The sequence below is a fragment of the Sebastes fasciatus genome, chromosome 10 (genome assembly GCF_043250625.1).
Source record: "Sebastes fasciatus isolate fSebFas1 chromosome 10, fSebFas1.pri, whole genome shotgun sequence".
In the NCBI taxonomy this organism is placed as follows: Eukaryota; Metazoa; Chordata; class Actinopteri; order Perciformes; family Sebastidae; genus Sebastes; species Sebastes fasciatus.
In genome coordinates this window covers 18,225,705-18,241,932 of record NC_133804.1, presented here as the reverse complement: position 1 = coordinate 18,241,932, position 16,228 = coordinate 18,225,705, and the positions used below count along the sequence as shown (strand labels likewise).

At 41.7% G+C, this 16,228-nt stretch overlaps 1 protein-coding gene across 3 annotated transcripts in view; it reads right to left on the bottom strand.

Moving 5' to 3' along the window:
• Positions 1–289: 289 nt before the first annotated feature.
• tsc22d3 (TSC22 domain family, member 3) overlaps positions 290–16,228 on the bottom strand; it is a 41,288-nt gene continuing 25,349 nt past the window's right edge. Inside the window, exons 1-3 of one of the 3 annotated variants that reach the window (XM_074648706.1) lie at positions 9,171–9,560; positions 2,460–2,511; positions 290–1,957 (exon numbers count right to left, since the gene is read on the bottom strand). In XM_074648706.1, coding sequence (XP_074504807.1) covers positions 1,691–1,957; positions 2,460–2,511; positions 9,171–9,370 — 519 coding nt within the window. In that variant the 5' untranslated portion in view covers positions 9,371–9,560 and the 3' untranslated portion in view covers positions 290–1,690. Of the gene's footprint in view, positions 1,958–2,459; positions 2,512–3,334; positions 3,859–9,170; positions 9,561–16,228 lie in introns of those variants that run through there. The other 2 variants (XM_074648707.1, XM_074648705.1) reach the window with 2 other exon arrangements.

Genomic DNA, 16,228 nt, shown 5'->3' with positions numbered 1-16,228 from the left:
AGAACCTTCCTAAGAAAAGAGACTTTTCAACCGCAGCCCTGGTGTCAGTGGTTTTCCCTGTTGTCATTACTGCATGCATTCATTATACACACACTTCAAAAACTGTTGGCTATTTATTTAGTTAAGGATATAAAAGATACTGTATTTTCATAATATTGTAAAATCATAATGTTAGATCATTAAGTCAACCTTCCTGCCAGGAGTCTGTGATGGTGCCACATATCAAATCATAAACCTTTCATTTTTTATGTGGGCGCAGTTAATGAACAAAAGACAGCGTGCCATTGTATCGTATTATGTAAACATAAGGTTTATTGCAAATGTGCAGTCGTATCCAAACACCATAGTGAACAACTCTTTCGAGGATACTTTTACAGCAACAATACCGTTATCTTTACAACAACAACAAAATACATGGAAACTTTAGCTCTAGCTACAAACAAGACTTCTCCCTGTGAAGTTGTACACATGGTTCTGGTTTACTCGGCTTCTGTTGTTGTGAGGAAAAAAAAAAAAAAAGTCTTTGGTAGCTAGAAAACAACAACAACAGAGCTCAGTGTGGAAATGTGTTCCTCTCTTACTAAAAAAGGACAGGCACTGTTGTCATGCCATCGTTTTCAAGTTGTCATCGGAGCGACACAGACCAGATACTGGATGACGCTGCTAAAAAAAAAATCAGGAGTGCATCTGCAGCGACTAAAATTCTGGCTTCTGCTCGCTCGACATCTCCACTACCTTCTGGACGTTTTATGTACATTGTAGTTACCCTTTTACTGTGAAGAGTTAAGGTGGGCAGATTATGCCTGTCGCCCCACCTCAAGATTACAAAACTGTACAATGCTCCTATTTTACAAACAAGATTTTTGTTCAGAATCACAAACAAAAATCTAAAAGATATAGCAGGATTAATTTCCCCCCATAAAGCAGCAAGCCCCCCGACTGCAATACAAGATTACATTTTATGAATCATGACAGTATACTGATCAGTCTACTGCAGCGGTCGAACAGGCTATACTGCATTTAACCTCCACCTCCTTAAGCTTATCCTGTTGATTATTCTTGTTATGCTTAAAATGTACATGAACAATACATTGTAGGTACAGGAAGAAGTCCTTGTTGTGTGTTGCTGAAATGTGCGGCTGGGAGTCCTTGAAACTTTTTGAGATCGGACAAAATCCACGTGATGGGGCTCTTCTCGTTGAGGACACGGGAGGACAGACGGTTCTCCTCTGGGGTGAGCAGGGAGCAACCTCACCCGACACTTTCCGAGTTAGCACCTGCAGGGCGAGCCCGATCAACACCTCCGCACACCCAACCTCTCTAGAGCGAAGGGTGTTTGTTGGAAGCTGTCCTGCTGTCTGGAAGCAAGCACTCGTCGGTGCCTAGTCAGCCCTCGCTCTATTCTCAGCGCTTTTGTCTACACAGAGAGACTACGACAAAGAGTTGGACGGTATCAAAGGACGAGGCCCGACACCGCACCAGCCAGAGCGTCTTAATTTCTGTGTTGTGCTCAACAGTTCGTTTTTGTGTCCCATCGATCATTTTACAGCCCCGATGCTTCAACCTTCGTTGTTTTTAAACGAAGGGGGTTCTCGGCGGCGGCGATGTTTTTTTGAAACGCTTGCGTTCAAAAATGGAGGTCCATTACTGTGAAGAGACAGTGGCTCTGCCCGCCCCAAGGCAGAGCCACTTATACAGCAGAGCCGGCGCTGAGGCCGCAGGGTTGCTGCTGGCGGTTGTGCTGGTCCGGGGTCACCTGAGAGCTCAGATTGTCCAGCGGCAGGTCCGTCGGGATGCGAGACTGGAACTTCTCCATCTGCTCCGGGCTGGCCAGGTTCTTCAGCAGGTAGTTCTCCCGCTCCAGCTGGTTGTTCTTCTCCGCCAGCTCTTTGATCTGCTCCTTGAGGATCTCCACCTCCTCGCGCACCGCGTACATCAAGTGGTTCTTGACCAGATCCTGTCATAATAAAGAGAGGAGAGGAGATGGATCAGTTTAGATGTATATAAAAACTGTTTTTGTTTTTGTTCTTGGCTGCACAGATGAGCAAATAAACAATGCTGTCAAGAGTATATCTTTCTGCACCATTTTGGCTGTTTACTGACATGGAGCTCTTCTAAGATACAGCATACATGTTACAACTTTGACTCGAGGGTGTTTTCAATAATTCTCTGTTTTGGATTTCCTGCTGCTACTTGTTTTCTACTTTGTCGCATGAATAAAAGCATGCAGTAAGCCTGGGCTGCCTTCACATAACGGAGACTTCCTGGAGCATTCCTAGAGAGCTGGGGGGTTTGTGCAGAATGCATTGAAGGTAAAACTGCATTTTGAGGAGGTCAGTGGGTTTATAGGCTGTTCTATACTGTACTGATACCACAAATGAGGATAACAACAAAAGACACGCATGTACTGTAGTGCAACCTGTTCTCATGTCTGTGTGTGTTTTGTTATCTCAGCTTACCATCGCCTGTTCGATCTTGTTGTCGATGGCCACAACGCTAGCACCAGAGGCACTGCAGAACAGAGAGAGGGGAAAAAAGGCCATAAATGTACAGTTCAAAGACACACAACTTCATGTCAACTCATCCTCCAAAAACTGAGGTTCAAAGTGGACATCTCCTGGAAAAACTCCTTGAAAAAATGTGTGTTTAGAAAGAAAAATGAAAGTCAATATTTTTTTTTCATGCCTAAAGATGAATAAGAACACTTAGTAAAACAATCCTGACTGAGGATATCATAATTCATGCATGAAAGGGTTAAGAAAACAAGCATCATGTTGCTGCTTTTGTTGCGTTTTTGTGATAGTGAAACAGAAAGTTTTGCAAAACAGAAAGGAAAACTGTTGCCTAATTTTGTTTTTGTAAAGCATAAAACTGCAGATTAACTGCTTTGAGAGTGTTTTAGGTGATATTGAAAGGAGCACAGATGTGTTATGAGGAAGTGAGACAGTAAATACATGATGAGTTCAGAGTCCAAGTAAACAGCAGAAAGCAGAGAAAGAAAGACAGCTGTGGGCTGACAGCATTTGGAGGCATTTTGTAATAACAAACTATATCAGACTTTGCACATTTGTCTTTGAACCGCTGTATGAAATACATACATATTGTATTTTTATATTGTATTATCTTTTATATTGCACTCTTTTTTATTGCATTATCTTTTTAAGCACCGTAAACCTAATTTCGCTGTACTAAACAATGACAAAGGGCTTGAATCTTGAATCTTGAAAACACAGTATAACGTTAAAGGCCTGCAGGAGAATGATACTTTATAACTAATTGACTAATTAACGCATTAAAAACATCTGGATGGCGACCGTATGCGGGATATATTTACCTGTTGTCAAGTTTGACCGACACGACGTCTCCTCCGAGTAAGGAGGAGAAGAAGGAGATGGAGAAGTTGTGCAGCTGGTAGACGGCCACCTCCATGGGGCTTTTACCGAACATCTCCGCGCTCATGTTGAGTACCAGACTCGTTTGGATCACGCTTCTCGCCACGTTTGCGACTTGGTTGGTTTCAGCTAAGTAACTGTAAAATTATCCGGTTACGTGTGTTTTGATCGTTTCGTAGCGATGCACTAACTAAGTCAGTGCAGTGCTGTGTCGGTGTGTTGTGTTGTGTGAGCTTCGCTGGTGTAAACGAGCGACTGTCTGATCTGATGCTATTTCTGCCGCCGGCTGCTATTTCAATGACTTTCCTCCTGACGTCATATGACGCGAGCATAATTTATGCAAATGAGTTTGCGGGTCAGATTTTGTGGAGCGTTCAGGTGCCGTAGGAAAAACAATATTTATAGGACCTGGACCAAGATTAAATACACGTCCACACCTCATGTGTTTTTTACACAATAATATACCTCGAGGGGGAGATAATAAAGTAGCCTACGATTAGTCACGTCCTAATAAAATAATAAGGTATTCACAAGGCTGGCTTTAGTTGCTGTTTTGTGAGACTTTTTGACTTTTACTCTACTTGTCAGGAGGATGTGTTTTTTTCCTCTGTGTTGATGCTATTGTGCAGAATAAAGAGCCATTCAATTATATATATATATATATATATATATTTGATTTGATTTGATAATATGCCAAGCCCAAGACACCATTATTTAGAAAATAAAGAAAAGACAAAGGCAAGAAACCAGAGCAGCAATATAAATGACATATGATACTAAACAAATAACCCATCCTGACGTTTTTTTTCCAAGCTTGAGCAACAAATAGACAACTTATAAGCATTAAAATGAAATAGCCATTCCATTTTGTCATCATCCAAGCACCAAAACAATTCTGGATTTTGAACAGACATTTTGATTTAAAATCGAAATTTTTAACTCATCATAGTATGGACAATACAAAAGAAGAAGAAGAAGAGAAAAAAATGTGTGTATATATATCAATGCATTAATTTCAGAGGCACTACTGTAATTTAAAGAACGAATGATACTATTACTTTATATTCACATTTGTATGATACTTTCACTTTAATTGAAATTTTAAATAAATAATAATAATTGGTCTCCCAATGCTTTTTTGATATTATATTTTTTTATTATATTTTATTTATATATTTGTGGTTGTTGGTGTATGGTTATGACAGCCAGAAGAATGGGTCTCATCAACAAACAACAACAAAGACAAAACAACTCAGTGTTATCGGTCAACTAAGACAATACACGTATCATCCTTATTCTGCAATGGCAATGTGCAAAGTACCCAACTCAACCGGTTAATTTAGGCCATTAATAACAATGAATATTAGGTTGTATTAAGTTACTATTAGTAAACAAAGGCGAAATTCGGAAAAACGAGGAGCACTTGAATGCAGCATAACATTAGCCCTGCTTCTGAACTTTTCCTCTGCTGCTGCAGTTAACCCACAGACCCAAATCAGCACTCACTGCAACAAACAACATCATAACAGCTAATGTAATCACAGTAGGTCTGCATAACCATGAATAAGTCACTGGTGTTGCTAATAACAACCCAATTTGGCCACAGAAAGGTCGCAGTGTCACAAGGATTTGTAGCATCTGATGCTCAAGTGAATCAATGAACTTGAACTTGTTTTCTTTAAATATGTATTTTTACATAGTGGGCCTATTCATTTATTAGTTCTTGGCATATGTAAACTTTTACGACTTAAAATACGTCTGCAAACTGCCCTTGATTATTTGCAGTGTAATGACAACAATCACATGTTGTTCTCATCAGGTATTGTTTGTCCCAGCGGGCTTCATGCTATAAAGGAATGTCCTGCACCATCTGCACATATGCATATTATATTGTGTACAGGTACTTTTCCATCCTTTCTCCTGGTAAATTTCCCCTAAGTCTATATCCGAACTATATCGACCTCTAGTGGTGAAGATGTAGAATACACCAGCCCATAGGGGACAATATCAATAACAAAGGCTCTGTTCCTGGACACTGTGTTTACCACAGGAAATTTTCCATACACCTTTTCCTGCTTCCATAAATCAACAATTCCAGGTTGTTTTTACTGCTCGGAAAACACATGGAAAAGTCTCCGAGCACAATCTACATCCATTCATTCATTCATTCATTCATTCATTCAATAATTTATGTTTTTAATAGGCTACTGATTACATGCCATACTTGTTTTTTTGTTTAGTTTTTATGTAGTTCACCCTAATGTGTGGACTAAACAACAAAGCAGTCAAGGATATTTTAGGGTGACACAGATTGCAATGCATGTGTTGTATATTTAGTATCAATATCTACTCATTGGGATGGCATACAGGACTAAGTCTCTGATGTATGACCTCTTGCACTCCACATCGCCTTTTGAACTCGCGTCGTACAACATGTGACGCAACTGTCCCGAACATCCTGAAAAACAGTGATAAACAATTTGTGGTAAACCGACCACAGAGACAAACACACCTGTTATCTTTCTTTTCACAGTTGTTTTCCACTGAGCACCGGCAGCTGTATTGAGCAACAGACCTTTGTTTTCAGTGAGGCGTCCAAGCAGGTTTTAATAGCTTTAATGTAATTGCTCGGAGCCTCTCAGCTGTCACATTACGTTCCCTTTCGCTGTTACAATTAACTGATCCAATACCGATAATAAGCCAATTAAATTTCTATTAGAGAGCCTCTGTTGCATAGTAAATTTTCTGCCAAAGCACCGACGACTTTACCAGCTAGTCAAAATAACATTCATGGAAATTCTCTGCTGAGTGTCCAACAGTGTATAAATTTGGTTCATGCATATCCCGTGAAATCCATGTATAAATATAACGCTATAAAACTGTTTTTCCATGCACATTTTTTAAAAGGTCTCGCTGCACAGGAAAAGCCTTTAAAATGATAACAAATGCCACGTTTTTTGGAGGAAAACAAGAGTTGTGTTATGTAACAGAATAATTAAAGTGGAAAGGCTGACTCCTGGTAGGCCTAACAGGGCTAAGCAGAAAGCGCATTGACTGGGTATTAGGGCCCGTAGTGGCTGTCGTCTCAGATTCCGTGCTGTGACAGTACAGCTGCCAGGTTTAATATCAGGCCCTGTTCTGGCAATGTGGGCCTGGTGAATTACCTTGCCCCGCTGTGATAGTCCCATTTAGGAAGGGGGGGAGTCACACCGATTGCCCGCAGGCTCTGCTGAGATGCAGAGATAGAAACTATACAGACAACGGGGAGCCTTCCTGCACGGTTCAAGTAAAATATACCTAATGAGCCACATGCAGTAAGATGATGCCGGTGCAAACCAGGATGCTCATGACCTTCCTGCTCTGCCTGCTTTAATCACAGTTTGATAACAACATGAACAAGTGAAAGGCATTTCAACACAACACAGCGATTACGGTTTGAATTGTACCTGCATTAGGGCTGTCAAAGTTAAGGCGATAATAACACGTTAGCGCAAATACGTTTTTTACACCACTAATTTCTTTAAAGCATTAACGCAACTTGAAATTTTCCGGTTGTAGCGGGCTCAGTTTTAAAGATACTGGCATCATATGAAACTAGAAAAAACTAAGGAATCCATTGGTACCAGCTGTGTCGTACTAGCTTGTCGCGATGGAGGTTAAATAATGCTCTAAAATTACCCTCATCTTTGTCGAGGAAAAACTCACATGGCCATTTTCAAAGGGGTCCCTTGACTTCTGACCTCAAGATATGTGAATGTAAATGGGTTCTATGGGTACCCACGAGTCTCCCCTTTACAGACATGCTCACTTTATGATAATCACATGCAGTTTGGGGCAAGTCATAGTCAAGTCAGCACACTGACACACTGACAGCTGTTGTTGCCTGTTGTTGAGTTTGCCATGTTAGGATTTGGACATATTTTTTTATGCTAAATGCAGTACCTGTGAGGGTTTCTGGACAATATTTGTTATTGTTTTGTTGTTAATTGATTTCTAATAATAAATATATACATACATTTGCATAAAGCAAGCATATGTGTCCACTCCCATGTTGATAAAAGTATTAAATACTTGACATTTCTCCCTTCAAGGTACATTTTGAAAAGGTAAAAAATGTGCGATTAATCGCGATTAACTATGCACAATCATCGGATTAATCGTGATTAACTATTTTTAATCGGTTGGCAGCCCTAATCGGCACTTCTAAAGAGTTTAATGCTTCCTTTGGTTCTGGTTATTTCTGTGGAACTTACTGCGACCATGTTTGACGCGTGCCAAATCCAGTGAGTCACTACAGCTAGGCGATGGGCCACGGTTTCCATCTGATGTCCCCTGTGCAAGAGCCAACCGCGTTATATAATACTGTGATTCATTTGCACCGAGAAGAATGAGGCTGAACACATGCCGCCAACGTCCCAGAACATCCGCACCAAATTTGAGATGAACACAGTACAGCCTAATACGAAACACTGGTTGTAAAAAGAAAAGAAAGGCATCCTTTTGACCGAGAAGTGATCTCAAACTGATAGATTTTGTTTCCTCTGTGGTTTTGACCGCGACCCATCTGCACTAATTAGGAATGCACGGAGTGTATGAGAGTGTGGCCTGAGAACACACAGCCCCGCCATAGGCTGCAGCCAGAGGCCGTCTCAGAGGAAGCTGTCAGTGTGGGCAACAGGAGCGGTTACCACCAATGAATACTGAACACTCTACAAACACTGGGACACCCAGAGGCACTCATTATTATCACATCACCTATATAAGTCTTCCGGGCCATGAATAGAAACGAGGCACATGGCCTTGGTGTCTCGCTCGTGAGGGTTTTCTATAAATTTAACAGGCTGTCAATTTCTGCCCTTGGATTGCGTGTAATACTGCGTGTGGTGGCTTGTGTCAAACACGCAGTGCATGCAGAAGGTGGTGACAGGGCTGACATTGTTATCCAAGGGCTGTTCAACAACATGATCATCAAGGGTTTAGAAATGAAGATGTGCAATAGTGGCATCCAATCTTGTTAAACACAGCTGATAGAAACAGGAGATGAATTTTCCTGTTCCATTTGGCAAGATTGAACATTTTGAAAAACGGTTTCCAGTGCTTCCATACATGGGAATCAGGGCCGGCTTAAGGCATAGGCCATATATGCGGTCGCCTAGGGCGCCACCTAATAATTAATAATTATAATTATTATAATAATAATCGTCATCGTCTGCATTGAGGTAACAACTGAACAAATAAATAAATACACTTTTCACCCCTGTAACTGTCTTTCTCACACTTTTTCATCTGCCTGGCAACACTTATTTGTTAATAAAAGTGTAAATTGTAGTGAAACTGACTAAACACTTTTAAGCCAACAATATCAGGGACCAATTGTTTATTTATATTAAAGTAAATACAGTTATTTATGAAAATAAAAATCTTGATTTTTGTCTTAAAACCATTGCGATCTGATGAGTGGGCTAGGGTTAGGATTCTGTGGATTTGAGCTCTAACCCTATAACCCTACAGCGGGGGTCCCCAGATCCGAATTTCGCCTAGGGAACCAAAATGGCTAGAGCCAGCCCTGATGTGAATTGTAATCCAAGCCATTTCAAGACAAACACTGCATCCACAACTCTACATCATTTCGACACTGACACACTGCCGTTACCATCCATCTCCTCCTGAACTGTCTTTAATGTGCACATCTGTCACTGTCACACGTCACTGTCATGCCAGATATCCTCTCACACTGCAAGACAAACTTGCAAACGCTGTCCCCCCCCCCCCACTTACCGCCGATCTGGCCTCTTGAACAGACTCGGTGAGTAAGGGGGCGAGTAACTCATAGCTCTCTCGGGATAGCTGAAGTGCTGGTAGTGGCTGCAGAACCTGTGGCTCGGTTCGGTCAGGCGGAGGGCGCACAGCGTCCTGGGAGAGTGCGGCATGGCCCCGCATGGCACGAATTCAGCGGGACGCGTCTGAGAGTGTCCCATCTTAGCTGCTCAAGAGGCAGGAGCCGTTTGACCGTTTGCTCACTGCCCTGCTGTTGTTTTGTTCTCAGCAACTGTGCTCTCGTAGCACAAAGAGACAATTGAGCGCTGGCCGATACCTCTGGATATGCAGTCATAACTGTGAGGGCCATGCTGTGACTGGCACTCGCATGATGCGTCTCCAATCCAGTGGAGCACAATGCCCCAGAGTCACAATGAAAATGACGGTTTCCTGAAAAGGCGCCAATTGTTTCATCTCTACACTGCTGGAGTGTCTGTTTCAGGCAGACAAGGGAAAAGATCTTTCTCTAAGTGTACCTGAAAGGAACAACTGCTATCTGCATACCTCATTTAATCAGTGGTAGTACGTGTAATAAAACACATAGTTGAGCCGTTGTTCCATGATGTGGAACAAACTTGTTCTCCGTATAATGACCTTATCCGGAGCCAGATTTTCCAGGACATTAAAGGCAACCAAATGAGAGCAAATATCATAGTGTTTGCTCACTTATATGGAATGGTTATGAAGCTCTTAAAGGGACAGTGTGCAGGATTTGGTGGCATCTAGTGGTGTGGTTGCAGATTGAAACCAACTGAGTACCCCTCTGCTCACTCCTCCTTTTCCACGGTTTTGCACTCTGCGGTTCACGTTACCGCAGTTTCACAAGCGTGCCGAAGAACTACGGTGGCCTTCAGGTGACGTAAAAATGCGAAAAGCTCTCTCTAGAGCCAGTGTTTGGGGCTCATTCTAAGTTAACAAAAACACAACGATTCTTTTTTTCAGGTGATTATACACTAATGAAAACATAGCTATGAATATTATATTCCATTTCTGCTCATAGATCCCCCAAAATGTTACATACTGTTCCTTGTTCAGCACTGCTAATTTGTAAGTATAATCAAGCTCAGGCAGATGAATTAGTTCAGCGGTATCTTTTGCAACATTTCAGATTGCGTGTGTGGCGTTCACAACCTCCCTAAACACTTTTAAACTCTGATTAAGCGTGTTTGTCAGTTTCAGTAAGCCTCCTTTGTCACGATGGGGTGTAATTAATCTGGTGATGTTTGGAGAGCTATTGCTGTTGGTGAAGGTGTAACAGCAAAAGTAAGCCGCTCTCTCCATGATTAATTGCAAACTGCTTTCAAGTTTGACAGCTCTGTGTTAATGTCTCACATCGCTGTCTGCATTTAATCCATCTTTTTAACAAGTGGAAGGCTTTGACACTGGATATTGCATAAGGGTCGTGGTGGTGTGGTGTTACATGACAGACAGTGGTGTAAAACCAGTTTCTGCATGTTGTCTTTTCAAAGATGTGTCCATTGGGTTGTAACATTTGCATATTGGCATTTACCACTAGATAGGATTTAATGCAATCTTTTGTGCCGTTAAAGTATAAATTCAGGAGACAAAAGTATAATGAGATAAATGTCAAGTAATAACTATAGGGAGTCTATATACCTTTTAGATGGATTTTAACTGAAAAAATGTGATTCATAGCAATGTATAGTTAAACATTATAGATAATTTGGGCAGGGTGAATGTTCCCACACACCCTCTAAGTCAACAAAATGTTATTTATATTTCCTTGTAGCGGTGGAATTTCCGGTTCACTGAGTTCAGTTTCTATCACTGCTCACAATCGTTATTCAGGGTAATTTGCCCAGAACAGCCGTTCAACTGCCTCTGAATGGGGAATGGATGTCGTGCTCTCGGCATGTTTACACCCATCATGTCGGGGAGCAATTCATTTCAAATCAAGAACATTTAATCCTTTTCTTCTTTCGTTTCATTTGTTTCCTCTTCTGTTTCCTATGAAAAGACATTTATTCGTCTAAATATAGTACTTGTTTTTATCCAAAAGTATACTTTTTTTTTGCCTGCAACCAGGGAAAGATGGCAGTGAGCTGAAACTTCCCCCCTGATGAAACCAATGGGTGACATCATAGATACTGTATGTTCCTTTACAGTTTATTACAAACCATAGGGAGCTTCTTGTTTGCCTTTTTATCTGCCAGACAAATGGTGCCATGTAATTCCAGACAAATGATCCTCCCACAAATATGACCGATACTGTCTGTACAAACATGGGAATGCACACACACGCACACACACACATCCAGGAGAACAGAAAGAGTTGCTGACTTGGCGATTCATGGTGTTATCATGTGGTGTTTAGTCACGATAATTTATTTTTTAAGAAAGAGAGCACATGGATGAGGAGAAAAGAAAAAAACAAATGTCATACCATTTCATGTTTATGTTTATGTCATGAACTCAGCATTATTATGACTCTGAGCTGCTGTGTTAAGCAGTTTGGCTAACTGTTAGTTACAGGCGCCAAAGGACCAACTTTTTAATAGGCTGTACTTAGCTACAGAAAGGTCTTAATTATGATTTCCATGGTAGGAAACATGGAAGCATTTTTTCCCTTGTATATCCTTAAAGGCAGCTGTTACCAGAGGACACCACAAGCAGGTTTGTGTGTGTGTGTTTGTGTTCACATTTGTGCTTTTCAGCATCTGTGAGGAACAGTTCCTCATTAGTCCCTTGATAGAGGATCTCCTTTGGGTGACTTTGGATGATGCTAAACTTTGCTCATTGCCACCAAGAAGACAAGTTAGGAACTTACTTTGATTCAATTCCTCCAGACAATACAAAGGACCACTTTAGTGCTTAATTTCTACTTAATTTGAGTTCATACAAAGTGATAATAAGTGCATTTACCTTCATTGAAACTAATAGCTGTTTAAAGCAGGACAAGCAGCGCTGTAGCTAATGCCGCTGTGTGCAGTATATTGCAGTTAACAAGCTTGGGGACTTGGCAGCATCTGGCACCAGGCTGTGATTCAGCAGCAGTCCGACAGCTTCAGGCCATAATGTAAAGATTTACCTTGTGCTATAATGGGGAGAATGTCCTGGCTAAATTTACTGCGAAAATACTGAAGTAGAGCCAAGACCCAGAGGAGTGTGTTAGGGGAATATGGAGGTATGGTGAACCCCTGTCAGGCCACATTCATCCCTCCAAAAAGAGCACGGTATAACCCATAGGATTCCCATCTGTGTACACTACACAATGTACACTATGAAAGATAAGGGATAATTAGGCTCTCAGGATGCAGTTAAGTGATCCCACTAATGGCTCTTTGGATGCTCTACAAAAGGTCAAAGGTTGCGGACGCAATTGGCCATGTGGTGTTAAATAGCAGAGGACTTTGTCATTAGCTGTGTCAACGCCCTTTGACTCTGTACGGGTCGCCTAGTTTACCATAAACGTTTACATAAGAACGCTGTTGGATTCTGTGAGTGTATATTTATGGAATAAAAAACAAGGTATAGCATGAAAAGTGATACTCAAAAAATTGGATCCCAAACACACTGAGTGCCACTTTGCATGGAATGTGTGATAAATACACCGTTGGCTGGATCGTGTCCCAGAACAAAAGGTTACAGAGTTTACTGCCATCTGTTTATATTCGTCCGCTTATGTTACTTTAGTGTACCGTATACCTCAGCTGTCGTATAGTTGATGTGTATCCATTTCTAATCTGAGTTGCTTTCTGTCATGGCGCTGACTAAGAAATCTACTGTACGTGCTGTGAAGCTGATTGATACTCACGGAATCGCTCCGAGGCAAAGCGATGGGTTATACCGCGCTATCAGCTCTAAGTTGGCAGGTTTTATCTTTATTGCAAACTGTGTCATCTGTTGGGCTACATTGTGGATTTTTTTTTACACCAATAAGTCATTAGAAAAGTGGTTTTGACACTGTATGTTCATCATAAGCAAAAAGGATGTCAGTAAGAAGGTTGGCAGCATCTGTGCTGTATGTAAATATGTCTGCTATGTGATGGCTGGGCATCTTTATAGCCCTAATTGCTTTACAGCAGGAATCAATGAACAGTCTGCATGAGTATTTCAAGAGGTGAAATGATGTCAAAGACGTATGAAAAACTGACTTTTAAAAACAACAGAGTGAGAGTTCGGGCTGACCTAAATGGTTCGAAGCTTCGAAGTATTCGACCGTTGCCATGGTAATCGACCTCCAAATCAATATTTGAATGCTTCGTTTTTTGTTTTTTTGTAAAATAAGGATGTAATAATAACGTATAAATCCCCAAATAGCCCATGAAATATGGAATAATCACACAACATTATTCATATTCAATATTAATTATTATTAGTTATTCTCAGACAGACAGACAGAAGAACATGTCAGCCTGCTGCTCCGCGCTGTGAAGCTTTGAATACCTTCGAATATTTCTCACCAAAGCTTCGAAGCCCAAAAAAATGGTATTCGGGACAGCCCTAAGCAGCACCAATATCTTCATGACAAATAATCAGTAATTTGACTGATTAATTCTTCCTGGAAACAACGAATAAAAGCACCTTATAATGCAGTTTCTGGTTCAAGTTGAACACATGAACGAAACAGGGAGAAACTCTTTTCTCAATTGCCCCTCGCCCATGTTTAACATCTTTATTCACTCTTTCTTTTCTTCTTCTCTAAAGTATCCTAATACTAATGTCACCACCTTCCTTCCTTCTATCCATTCGTCCCTCTCAATCTCTCACACTCTCATCATCTTTTTGCAGCCGTGTGTCTGGCTGAGCTCGCAGCTGTGTGACCCAAGTCAACAGCAACTGGGACAACACTGGAGGGAACCGGGCCCTCGACGGGCCGCGTCCCCCGATGTGTGTTTGTGTGCCTGCTTGTGTTTTTTGTTTGCCCCGTGTGTGTATGTCGATGCGTGCGGTTCGCCCGCTCGCCTGCGTACGTGCGCGCTCATGCACGCCTGGCCTTGTCAGCGCGATCTGGATTTAACTGGATGATAGGCGCCCTGCTAACTATCACCGTCGGTGTCATCCAAACACGGAGTCGTTCCCACAGACTCCAGCAGAGTTCCTCCGCTGAGCATCAGAGCTAATCCTTTGTCACCTGCGAGATGACGATGGAGCAACAGCTAATTTCCCACGGATGATTTGACACAAGTCATTGGCGGTCATTGCTGAAGGAACGTGCATAAACGGCTTAAAACGGCTACATGGAGGAGCATTAAATATCCCTTCATGTGACAAGACATTAAAAGAACAAACATACCGATATACCAACTGAATTCATGCATGCAATAAGTTTTTATTTTTATTTTTATTTTTTTACATTTCCTAAAACTTTTGGTATTACACATTTTCATTTTGTGCCATCTGTCGATCCCTTTCTGCCCTGTGGTGCCTGACATCTCATATCTAAGTCTTCTGATGAATCATGCAACTACAAACAATGATCTGTTTGAAGTACTTCTAAAAGAAAACTTTAAATATATCACTCTTTTCCTTAACTGTTAAGTCATTTGCAAAACCTCAGTAAAGCTACGTGTGTCTTTGGCCTCAAAGTCCGAGCTAGCAGTGACCAGGGCAGCGTTTCCACTAAGTTACTCATATTAGCCTGAGGAAGTTTCATCAGCCTGCCTTCCACTGATCTGTACAAGCTAAATAAATAATATCATTCTCCCTCAACAAGACCACAGGAATGACTCAGATCTTAATTCAATCCGCTTTCCTATTTCCACACGGCGTGCCCCAGCTCAAGCAAGAGAGCTGTAAATCAAAACGGCGATGATAGAATAACAATTGCTCTACTGGTGGTATAACGTTCATTTATAAAACCACGCTGTAGTGTACAGATACCGGGGAGGCGAGACCATAAGACGCCCTCAAAAAGAAGCCATTCTTTTAAAGGGTAACATTGCAACACGTTCTCATCCCACCGCCGCTTTGTCACGCCTGGCGTCACTTAAGGTTTAGGCAACAAAACCACTATAGTTAGGTTTAGGAAAAAACAACATGGGCTTAAAACTACAGTAAAACAGCTGTTACTTTAAAGTGAAACTTAGCGCAAGGGACACAAACGGTGTTCTCCTGAATGAAAGCCTTGTGTTTGTTGGGTCCATCCACCACATCTGTTTTCGCTCTTTAAACAATATCATCACACTCCCGCCGCACTTTATCTTAGCGTTTACTGTTGCCGCAGACGGGTTTACATTGTAGTTAATGGATCGCCCGGTGCGTTTCATACTAACTCTAAAGGGTGCCTTATGTATCGCCACGCCGATGGCCGTCACAAAGCCTCGGTATTTGACGCCCTGGGAATGAGAACGGGCTGAACATTTATGTGATGTCTTGATTTAAATGTAGACTGTGCACTATCTATAGGTGCACATACAGGAACTTGTGAACAATGTGTTCAAAGCAGGAATAGTAAAATGAATAGAAATAGTGCATGGATCACTTCTCCTTGGTACTGAATGTACTCTAACGTTCACCCCAGGGATCTCCCCCTCTGTTTGTGTTTTAACTCGGGGCACCACTATTGAAAACTTGGATTGATTGCTACAGACGTAGCATCTGTGCAGTAGGACATCAAGCTACGCTGCGTTCATATGTAAATATGCACATAAATTTCGCCAAGCTGTACTGTTGTATTAAAACCATTCACAGGCCACTTCTTTACTTTCTCTCAAAGGGGAACCTGATATAACTCAAAGTGCAGCTGTGAAGTGCTACAACGGGGAACTCATGTATATTCAGCACCTCATATAATTCTCCCATTGCAAATTAAAACCATTCAGTGTGAGAAACCACAGTAGGGGCAATAGGTCTGTGCAGTCCCACAGAGGTACAGTGTGGCTGACATGCAAACAGAGCAGAGGGGCGGAAGACTGAGAGAACATGGTGTACACACTGTACGCAATGTTTCCTCAGCCTGTCTCCGTGGCGAGGATCCCCTACCGTCAGAGGACGGGGCCGAGACAGACGAGGACGCGGCCAGATGTGTGCGGGCTTCATTCTACTGAGTCTTAAAA